Consider the following 10,641-nt stretch of genomic DNA (forward strand, 5'->3'; position numbering starts at 1 on the left):
CAGGAAAGGCCAAGCTGTGAACCAAAGCTGGCTGCACTAGTACCAGGCCTGGGGCCACTTAGCAAGAGGTACAGGGCACATCGAGGCCAGATTCTGCTTGTTTGAGAAATTTTAGTAAAGTCTGAAGCATGAGCCAAGACAGGCCATTCCTATGGATAAGCCACTGAAAACAGCTTGGATAGGCCCCCAAATTGGTGGAGTAGGGTCTCAAGGAATCACCAGGGCAGGGGAAATGGTGATAAATAGGTTGATGGAGACTCAGATATGGTACCAACCTGCTGGTTCTGTTGGGGAAGGGCTCAGAAAAGGAATAATGGCCTCTGCCAGCACTTCTGTCTGGGAGAAAGCTGCCCCTTCAGCCCTCACCCTGATGCCAGACACTTCAGTTCCTCCCTGTGAGTCCCTGTAAGTCCATGTGTGGGCCCTTTAAGAGGAACTGAATAGGACTCCAGCAGATCTCTGTCTCACTCAGCCACAATTCCAGCTGGTTTTTACATCCAGAAGTTATGGGGACTTCTCTTCCCGGCACTGGAACCCTGGGCTGGGGGACTGTTGTAAGACTGGGACTCCTCACTCCTCAGTAGGGAACCTCTGAGGCTGAGATATCCCTCCCAATTTTTATCTACCTCATGGGGGTGTGGGACCAGCTGGTTCCGTATCTCCACCCCTCCTACCAGTCTTTTTATATCCTTAGTTTTAAGACTTCCGTTCAGCTAGATTTCAGGTGGTTGTGAATGATGGTTGTTCTGTAGTTTAGTTGCATTTTTTTATCAAGTCCCTTTGTTTTCAAAGCAGACTCAAATAGACTGAATGACTTGGCTAAGTTCACAGAGCTAAGTCGTAGCCAGGCCAGTTCAGCACTCTGATGTCCCAATTAGTCTAGTAGAAGCTAACTAAGCTGCTCATTTCTATTCTATGATGTAAACACATTTAGCTTATGTAGCTATTAGATCAACTAATGTTAGCCTCAGGTTTTCTACCTTAGTATCACAGGTACCTCATTCAACAAATATTTATCTGCCAAGATACAAAATAATTTTCTAGCTTACAGTCTGCCTCAAAACGGCACTAATACTGTTAAGATGCAGTAAGTAGTAAAACTTAAAACAAAAAATTCAGTACTAATACCTAAGTGCTAGGAGGCTGGTAATGTTTAATATTTAATAGACAAACCTGTCTAGAATTACTTTGAGACCACAGCATCATACAACCAATCACTCTCCTGAAAAGAGGGACTACAACGTGCCAATTACAAACACCAGACAGAATGGTAGGAAAGTGTCAAACAAGAATGACATGCGCATAAAATTCAAAAGATGAAAACAATTTCTTTTTTTTTAATCCTCACTTGAGGATATTTTTTTCCATTGCTTTTCAAAGAGAGTGGAAGGGGGGGGGGAGAGAGAAAGGGAAAGAGAAACATCGGTGTGAGAGAGACATCACAGGCTGATGCTCTAACCACTGAGCCAAACCAGCTAGGACTGAAAACAATTTCTAAATTAACATGTGGTGGTGGAATTAAAACAGGTACATGCTTTGTTTTAAGAAGTTAAAAAAGGCACACTCAGTACTTAGACTTCTCTGCAAAGTGCACTTGAGTTTTTTAAGTTTTAAACATAGCTTTTGTAGAGACTCGTATACTATACTGGAGGCTTGAAATCATATCAGGGAATTTCTCAAACCAAGGAGCAAAAAACTGAAAATAAAAAAGTTGCAATTAGGCCAGTGCTTTCTGTTTAGGAGCTAATTCATCAGGTGCAATAATCACTCAGAGCTGAGCCCTGGAGTATGAAAAGGCCAGCAGGAGCCACAGATTGCCCTGACAACCGTTGGAGCCAGAGTGCTGACAGCAGAGATGCTACCACGAAAACGGTACCATGGATACCAGGCCAACCCTGGCCAAAGGTAATACAACGTGTTCCTGTTCCCTTATGCTTCAGGTGCAATGTGTTCTTTCAAACGCAGTTCTGCTACATTAACATACCAATTTCAACAAACTTTTTGTTTTTCCACAAAACACTGGCAGACCTACTATATGAAGGATACATTTTTCAAAGTTACTAAATTCCTATAGCACACTCATAATTTCAGAAAAGGCCAAATATAATTGGGAATACTCACTTGACATACTATTAATTACAAATCATTGCAAGCTGTCAGGTTGCAAAAATCACTGGTCTTTTCCCCCTCCTGCTGTTTTCACAGGCTCTAGAGATTCTGAATGTTTGTGGAAAAATGTATAGAAATAATACTTGTCTTTAGCCACACGACTTTACATATCATATGGGGCAACCACAAAACAGTGAGGCTTTAAAATGAAAACTGTCCCTATAGCCAGTTAATCTGATTTGCAGGAAATGTTTTAGTAGTCCTAGCTAAAACTCCTAAGCAGTCAGGATATTTCTGTCAGTTTCTTTATGGTACAATTTCAAAGAGGCATATAAAGAAGCAAATTCACAGGCCTGTCTTTAGTCTTTTGGGGGTCTTTTATGAGACAGATAAAATGATGTCAATATTTTCACTTCTAAAGTTCAGCAAATTGACAATAGCTTGGACCATCAAGACTTAAAAATCTGCAAATTAGAAACAGACAAATGTAAGGCTTCTTAAAATGATCACCTAGGGTCCAAGTACTAACCACTGTTCCCTCAGATTAGGCCTAATAAGCCCCACTGTATGATTTTCTACTTGTAAAAGAGCATCTACATTCCTGCTGGGACATGCAGTGGCACTACTGAAGTATAGCATCAAGTGGGAAATCTGGAAAAAAAAAAGGGCTCAGAGTTGGCCATTTGAGAAAGGGCAGCCAGTCTTGGGCTCAAATTCTACGCAAAATGTCAGGGTTAATAAAAAACTGAATCAATCATTTTATGTTTAAATGGTATATGATGGCTGGTGTTCCTTGTATTGTGTTTACTGCTTGGTATATCATTGTCAAGTGCCGCATTTATAAAAGCACAATTTACAAAGCGGAAAAAGCCTCTCCAACTACTCTATTATATCTACCATTTTACATTTTAAGGAGTTAGGCCCTGTTCCTAGGAATCAGTAACGTAATACCCTTCCTCATTCTCTCAAACATTCAGGGAAGGCCTTTTTAAAATGATGTTAAGATCCTCCTGTAGTTCATAAGCGTGACGGCTGGGTGTTCACGCTCTTGCGTGAGATGCCTCCCTCAGCCCATTACACGGGGGAAAAATACATTTAAATATCGCCTGCCTCAATCCTAACTCTGAGGCCCTGAGAGAGTAGGAGGGGAAAAAATAAACAGGAAGTGAAAGTGACAAGATGATGGCATTGCCTACTTTGTGCTTTTCTTTCTAACTGCACAGCTAAAAGACAGAAAATATTTTTCTCTTTAACAACCGGAAACTAACGTGGGGGGCGAACTAAACCTCAGAAACGACGCCCTTGCGAACCACACACCTCAAAAGCTCTTTGGAAAAGGCGGTCTGCCCGCGGCCGCCCCCGCCCCGCGCCCGCGCCCGCGCGGCCCCAGGGCGCACCCCGCCTCCCTCCGCCGAGCGCGGTCCGCGCAGACCTCGGCGCCGCCGCGCCCGGCCAACTGTTACTCGGCGCGCACGCGGCCGCTACACCCGCTCTGCCCCCGCGCCACCCGCGCGCGGGTTGTGCCCGATCTCTCTCTCCAACGACAGTCAGCCCGCGGGGCTCCCTCGTCCCGTTAGCCCCTCGGGCACCGGCCACCGAGCCCGGGCACAGCGGCTCCGCCAACTTTCTCGGGACCACGGCCGGGACGCGGAGAAACCGCCTCCCGGGGCGTTGTGCTGTTCTCCGACCGCAGCCCGGGGTCCCCGCGCCCCAGCCAGGCCGGGGTGACGGCCCGCGCGCCCCCCGCCCTTCCTTCCATCGGCCCCGGGCGCGCCCCCGGCCCTCGGTCTGCGGCCCGGCGACCCCTGTCGGGTCCTCCCGCGCGCGGAAACCAAGTGAACTTCCCGGCCGCTCGGCCTCCATGCCACAGACTTGGCCCCCACAAACTTTTCCAGCTGCGCCCCCCCCCCCCCCGGCGCCCTCGCCCTCGCCGCGGAGCCCGCCGTCTTACCTGGGGCCCCGTTCGGCCCGGGGTGCGGGGCGTCGGCGCCCACCGCGGGCGCCACGACCGGGAGCCCCTCAGGAGCATCATCGCGCCGGCGCGGGGCTCCCTGCAGGTCCGCGGGCCTCGTCAGCGTGGGCGCCCCGCCTCGACCCGCGTCCCCGCCGCCCGCCCCGCGCAGGCTGGGCGGGCTGGAGGAGGGTGTGCCCCTCTTCCACTTCTCGTCTGTGCGCACATCCCGGCGCGAGACTGTTTTCTTTCCTCCGACAAAAAAAAAAAAAAGTGGGGAGAGCGCGCGCGCGAGCGAAGCGCCCCACGTACCGCAGGTTTCGAGGGCGGCGCGCTGCCGGCCCCCCCCCCCCCCCGTCCCGCGGAAGCCCCCCTGGGGGAGCGGCAGCGGCCGCCGCACCTGGCGAGCTCCTGGCGTGGGAGCCGCCGCTCCTTCCCCGCACCGGGTGCGCTAAGAGCGGCCTGCTCCGTCCCAGGCGCGGGGGCAGCGACAGGGGCGTCGGGGTCTCTCTGGAGGTTGGGTCCCGAGACAGAGGGGTGGCCGAGGCTCCAGCTCTCAGACGGCTCGGCGGCCGTGGAGGCTGTGCGGGGGCCGCTGCTGGTGAGCGCGGGGTCCCCGGCCCGTCAGCCCCAGGCCCGCCCCGGCTGCGCCCCAGATGGTGGCCCACCCGGAGCCCTGTGGGACAGTCCCACAGCCGAACTGGCTTCTCCTGAGAAGCACGCCTTTAACTGAAGGCGCCCAGGGACTGGAGCTTAGTCTTCCCAACAACTGGGAAATCTAATGCTTTGTCATTTAAGAGCAACCCGGTGACCGTATCTTCTAAAGATGCCCGTAAGTGTGCCCTGTGCCCCTGCAGCTCTGCTCCGGGGTACACGCCAGAAATGCAGCCCGTGCTCCCCAGATCGCCTGGGCAGGGGCTTCAGTCTCAATGGTCCAGGCTGGAAGATGCCCCCCCGCACCACACCCCCGCGACAGAAAATAAAGAGCAACCTAATCTAAGCTATCACATAGCTATCACATAGCTCACAACAACTTGTTAAACACAGGAGGCCCAGATACATTTGAATTTCAGATCAACAACTTATATGTTGCATGAGTCACACTTACTCTTCTAAAAAAATAAAATATTTGGGATATTTTTGTTTATCTGTAATTCAAATTTGACCAAGCATCCTGTATTTTTACTTGCTAAACCTGCAAGAGGCTTGATTAGTGAGTCGACCCTGGCAAACAATGCAACAAGTGGCAAATCTCTCCTGATGATGATCTCCTTTATTGAAAAAAATATGGAAGTTTCTAGGATAGCAAAAACTTTGTCATCAAAGACAGATTCACATGTGTTAACTAGCATCTGCATTTCTTTTTTTAAATTGATTTTTAGAGAGGAAGGGAAAGAGAGAAAGATCAATTTGTTGTTCCACTTATTTATGCATTCATTGTTTGCTTCTTGTCTGTGCCCGAACCTGAGATCAAACCCATGCATGCAACCTTGGCATATCCGGAGGAAGCTCTAACCAAATGAGCTACCACACCAGGACTGCATTTGCATTGCAAAATACAGTTGCCCCAGGCAGATAGTGACACATTAAACATTAGGTCCACATGGGAAGGTAATTTACCTGAGTTCTTTCCTTCTATTAACTAATGCTTCAAATGAAAGAGTTTTATGTTGGCTATTGTGAATAATTTCACAATGAACAGTGAGAGTACAGATACCTATTGGAGATACTGATTTCATTTCCTTTGGCTATATACCCAGTAGTGGGATTGCTGGATCTATGGTAGACCTTTTTTAATTTTTTGAAGAATCTCATACTGTTTTCCATATGGCTGCAGCAATTTACATTCCCACAATATATAGGGTTCCCTTTTCTCTAATAGCCAAGATACGGAAACAACCTAAGTGTTCATGGAGGGCAGAATGGATAAAGAAAAATGTGATATATAACCATGTTTATTATATGTTATATATGCTCTATTATCTATTGTATTATATAGGCATATATAATGGAATATTATTCAGCCGTAAAAAAGGACACCATGTCATTTATGACAATATGGATAAACCTGGAGGACATTATGCTAAGTGAAATAAGTCAGAGAAAGGCAGATGCTATATGATCTTACTTTTACATGAAATCTAAAAAAGTCAAATTCATAGACCAAGAGAGTAGAATGGTGGTTGCCAGAGGCTGGGAGGTGGGGAAAATGGAGAAAGGTTGGTCGAAGGATACAAACTTTCAGTTATAAGATGAATAAATTCTGGGGATCTAATGTAGAGCATTGTGACTATAGTTAATAATCTAAAATGTGCTAAGAGAGTATATCTTAACTGTACTTATTTACGTCACCACCCAAAAAGTTAACTATATGAGGTAATAGAGGTGTTAAATAACTTAGTTGTGGTAATCATTCAACACATGTGTATGTGTGCATGTATATATATAAAATCAAGCCATCACATTGTACACTTTAAACATATATAGTTTTTATTTGTCAGTTATACCTCAATGGAGCTGGACAGGGGGTAGAAAAAAAGAATTTTATTATTAGTGAAATGAAGAAGAAGAAATGTCCATTTGGGGGACATAGAATCTGCCCCTACATATCACTGTGATACTTTTTAAATTTTTAATTTATTGATTGATTTTAGAGAGAGAGGAAGGGAGACAGAGTGAGAAAGAAACACACAGAGAGAAACAGATTTGTTGTTTTACCTACCTGTGTATTCCCTGGTTGCTGCTTGTATGTGCCCTGACCGGGGATGGAACCTGCAACCCTGGCATATTGGGACGACACTCCAACCAACCAAGCTGCCTGCCAGGGAGATGTCTGCTTGTTTTTTAATCCTCCCCTGAGGCATGCTTAGAGAGAGGAAAAGAGAGAGAGAAACATGGATCGAAACATCAATCGGTTGCCTTCCGTATGTGTGCCAACTGGCGATCAGATCCTCACCCCAAGTGTCCCGATAGGGATCGAACCAGCGACCTTTCACTCCGGTTGGGTGGTACTTTTTTTTAATAAGAGTTTTTTGCTACATTCCCATTAATTGTCTTTTCATAGGACAACAATTTTGTAATGCTTTCTATAGAGAGAATAGAAAAGATAACTTGTCTTTTGCCCAGCATGTTGATTTGTTTTATGTCATTGACAGTTTAGAAAAGTGTTTATAACTCACGATTGGTGAGTTATAAAGCTTTATAACTCACTATTGGTAATGTATAAATTCTTACGATTGTTCTTAAATTTGGGAAAACTTCCATCAAATGTTTTTCATATATGAGCAGCAATATTTGAAATAATATTCCACAGACTAGCTTCTGGGTCCATTTATTTCAAATGTCATTTCTTTATCACTAGCCATGTACTTCTGGTGACTTGGCACTGTTTGTCACATTCATATTGCAGTGCAATCTCTGGCCCTGCACTTTTGGATGACAACACTGGGTAAGTTGGTCCAGTAGGTTATAGGAGTATCCTTGGGAGCCATTTCTACATGGGCATGCCTACCAATAACTTACGAATATGGGAAATGACAGTAAGCCACATAAAATACCCCACTAAACCCAAACTAAATGTCTCTCTGACTCAACTCACTCTTTGCTGGATCTTGGAAATGGCCATGGTCACTCATCCTCCTGATACATGGGTAGAGGTGGCAGAGGGGTGGTTGCACAGGAAACAGACTATGGCCGTAATTGGTTTCAATTAAAATATCTTACTTTTAGCCCTAGCTTGTTTGGCTCAGTGATTGGAGCATCGACCCTCTGACTGAAGGGTCCCTGGTTTGATTCCAGCCAAGGGCATGTATCTCAGTTGCAGGCTCCATCCCAGTCCCAGTTGGGGCATGTGAGGGAGGAACCAATCGATGTGTTTCTCTCACATCAATGTTTCTCTCTCTCCCTGTCTCTCCCTTCCACTCTCTCTGAAAAGCAATGGGAAAATGTCCTCAGGCGAGAATTTAAAAATAAAATAAATGAATGAATGAATGAATGAATAAATCTTACCTTTAGAAATATTACAAAAACATATTACCAAGTGAACACATTGCTAGGAACACCCCCTCCAGGTGCCTTGGAAGAGGCTTGTGCAAGTGAAAAGCCCTGAACTTAAAGCTAAATCAACTTTGCTGACACAGAATTCCTCAATAAATGCTATTATGACTCCAAAGTGTTCCATAGCACTTAGCATGTATCACATTTTGTTTGTTTGCGCTCACATCTAGTGCTCTGGCTATCGTGGCAGGTGCTTGGCCTCATTCATCTTTGTGTCGGAGTACCTGGCACAGGACCTGCTTTACATTATAGACTCAGTCAACAATCAGTAAATACAATTATGCTAATGGAAAGGAAGAGATATTGCAAGAATGGCTTAAAACTGATGTGACTGAGAAAGAACCAGGAGCTCTGGTCACACATCGGAAGGAAAACAACGTGCAATGACAGGAGGTGCTGGTGTCAAATGCTCTAGGGAAAGCCTCAGAGACCTCAGGACTGAAGAGAAATGCAAAATAACTACAGGAAGGGCCTTTAAAACAACAACTAGTGTGATTCCGTTTATATAAGACATCCAGAAAAGGCAACTCTATAGAGATGGAAAGTAGATTAGTAACTGCCTGAGGCTAGAGGTGGAATTGGCAGTGCCACAGATGAGCGTGAGGAACCTTTGGGGGTGATGGAAATGTTCTAAATTGGATTGTGGTGATTGTTGCATAAGTCTGTGAATTTGCTAACAATCACTCAATTGTACACTTTAAATGAGTGAAGTTTATGGTATGTAAATCACACCACGATAAAGCTGCTTAAGTTTTTTTACTGAAAAGTGAGAGCAGAGATTCAAATGTTCAAAGGCTGTACATATGTATAATACGTACGTATTACAAATGTACAGCATGTAAGTTATATTTTATTCTATTTTTTTATTTTTATTTCTCACCCAAGGACATGTTCCACTGATTTTAGAGTGAGAGGAAGTGGGGGGAGGGGGAGAGAAAGAATGAGAGATTGAGATTGAGATTGAGACTGAGACTGAGATTGAGATTGAGACTGATGGGCTGCCTCCCGCAAGTGCCTACCAGGGATTGAACAGCAACCCAGTCACACGCCCCGGCAGGGAATTGAACCCGCAATCTTTTTTGTGCACGGGGACCACGCTCCAACTAACTGAGCCACCCAGCAGCGCTGTCAGTTGGATTTATGAACTAGCTGACGTGGAGCAATTGTTGTCTCACCAAGGTTCCCATAAACGGTGGTGAAGTTTGTTGTGCATCAAAAAGACCTACGTGTGCTGGGCCACTGTGTAGACAGAGCGTCCCCAGGGAGCCCTTTTGATCTGCGGTGGCCAGAGGTTCTCTCGCAGCAGTTTGGGGACCCCCAAGTTACTAGAAGTATGTGGCTAGTGAAAAAAGAAAGGATATTTGAAGTGAATGGACCTAGAAGCCAGTCTGCAGAATATTCTTCCAAATATTACCACTCACATATGAAAAACATTTGAAGGAAGTTTTCTCCATTTTAAGAGCAATCATAAGAATTGACATTATATTACCTATAACAAGTTGTAAAGCTTAGAGACACTTTTCTAAACTACCAATGATATAAAACAAATCAATTAAGCTAGAGAAAAAAACAATTATCTTTCTATTTTCTCTGTAGAAAGTGTTACAAAATTGTCGTATGAAAAATCAATGAAAGGGAACGTAGCCAAGAAACTTGTCAGAAAAAAACAAGTATCACAAAGCTGTGTAGGTTTTTAAAAGTTTTTATTTTTATGGGTTTGTGCTGTTATGAAATTTGTCATTTATGACTTAATTTCTCACTCTAAATATGATCATGCCAATTTTGTATTCCTAATATTTTTATTACTTTTCTTAAACAGAATCCCCCAAATTATATAAGCTTCAGGCTCTATAAAACCTGGATTTGTCCCTGTGAGTCAGGCATAAGCATTTTGTTTGTGTTAACTTGTTTAATCGTTACTAAAACCTTATAGGATAAATATTAGTTCTTTATTAAGGATGAAAGAGCTGTATCTTAGTAGGTTAAGTAACTTACCTAAAGTCATATAGTCAGAATTCAGGCTGGAATTTTATAACTATGACCCAAAGCTTTTAGCCTTAACCTTACATTGCCTATCTCTTCTTTTTTTTTTTTTGTTCTTGGAGAAGAAAATTTTATTCTAAAAATAGATCTCAGGAACAATAAAGTTCTAAAAGTTAGTCATTATAATAAAAAGAAAAAAGAGAAATTCGCTTTATTTTCCCCCAAAAAACTACAGAACTATCATTGTAATACACTGCCAACTCCCACTGATCTGTATTTCAATTACTCATCTTATGGATTATCCAAGGAAATTTAAAAATCATTGATTGAATTCTGCATAGTAGAGATACGCATCTGGATTGCTTTTATATTTAAGTAAATACATTCTCCAGGAATGCAAACAATTGAACATTTGCTTAAGTAAACATAATGAGGAAGATCAATTTACGCTTAAGAAGTGTGCTCCAAAGCAAATTACTGGTTTGCATCCCTGTTTCCTTCAATTTTCTGCACATAACAAAAAACAACAAGAAAGACACTGA

General features: G+C 44.2%; 1 protein-coding gene and 1 pseudogene across 1 annotated transcript in view; one reads left to right on the plus strand and one right to left on the minus strand.

The window, feature by feature from the left end:
- MCUB (mitochondrial calcium uniporter dominant negative subunit beta) overlaps positions 1-4,168 on the minus strand; it is a 78,108-nt gene extending 73,940 nt beyond the window's left edge. Inside the window, exon 1 of the mRNA XM_087826125.1 lies at positions 4,061-4,168. Coding sequence (XP_087682251.1) covers positions 4,061-4,141 — 81 coding nt within the window. The 5' untranslated portion in view covers positions 4,142-4,168. The remainder of the gene's footprint in view (positions 1-4,060) is intronic.
- LOC148094419 (small nucleolar RNA U13) lies at positions 3,114-3,197 on the plus strand (annotated as a pseudogene).
- Positions 4,169-10,641: the final 6,473 nt, after the last annotated feature.

Source organism: Miniopterus natalensis, chromosome 1 (genome assembly GCF_054644295.1).
Source record: "Miniopterus natalensis isolate mMinNat1 chromosome 1, mMinNat1.hap1, whole genome shotgun sequence".
Classification (NCBI taxonomy): domain Eukaryota; kingdom Metazoa; phylum Chordata; class Mammalia; order Chiroptera; family Miniopteridae; genus Miniopterus; species Miniopterus natalensis.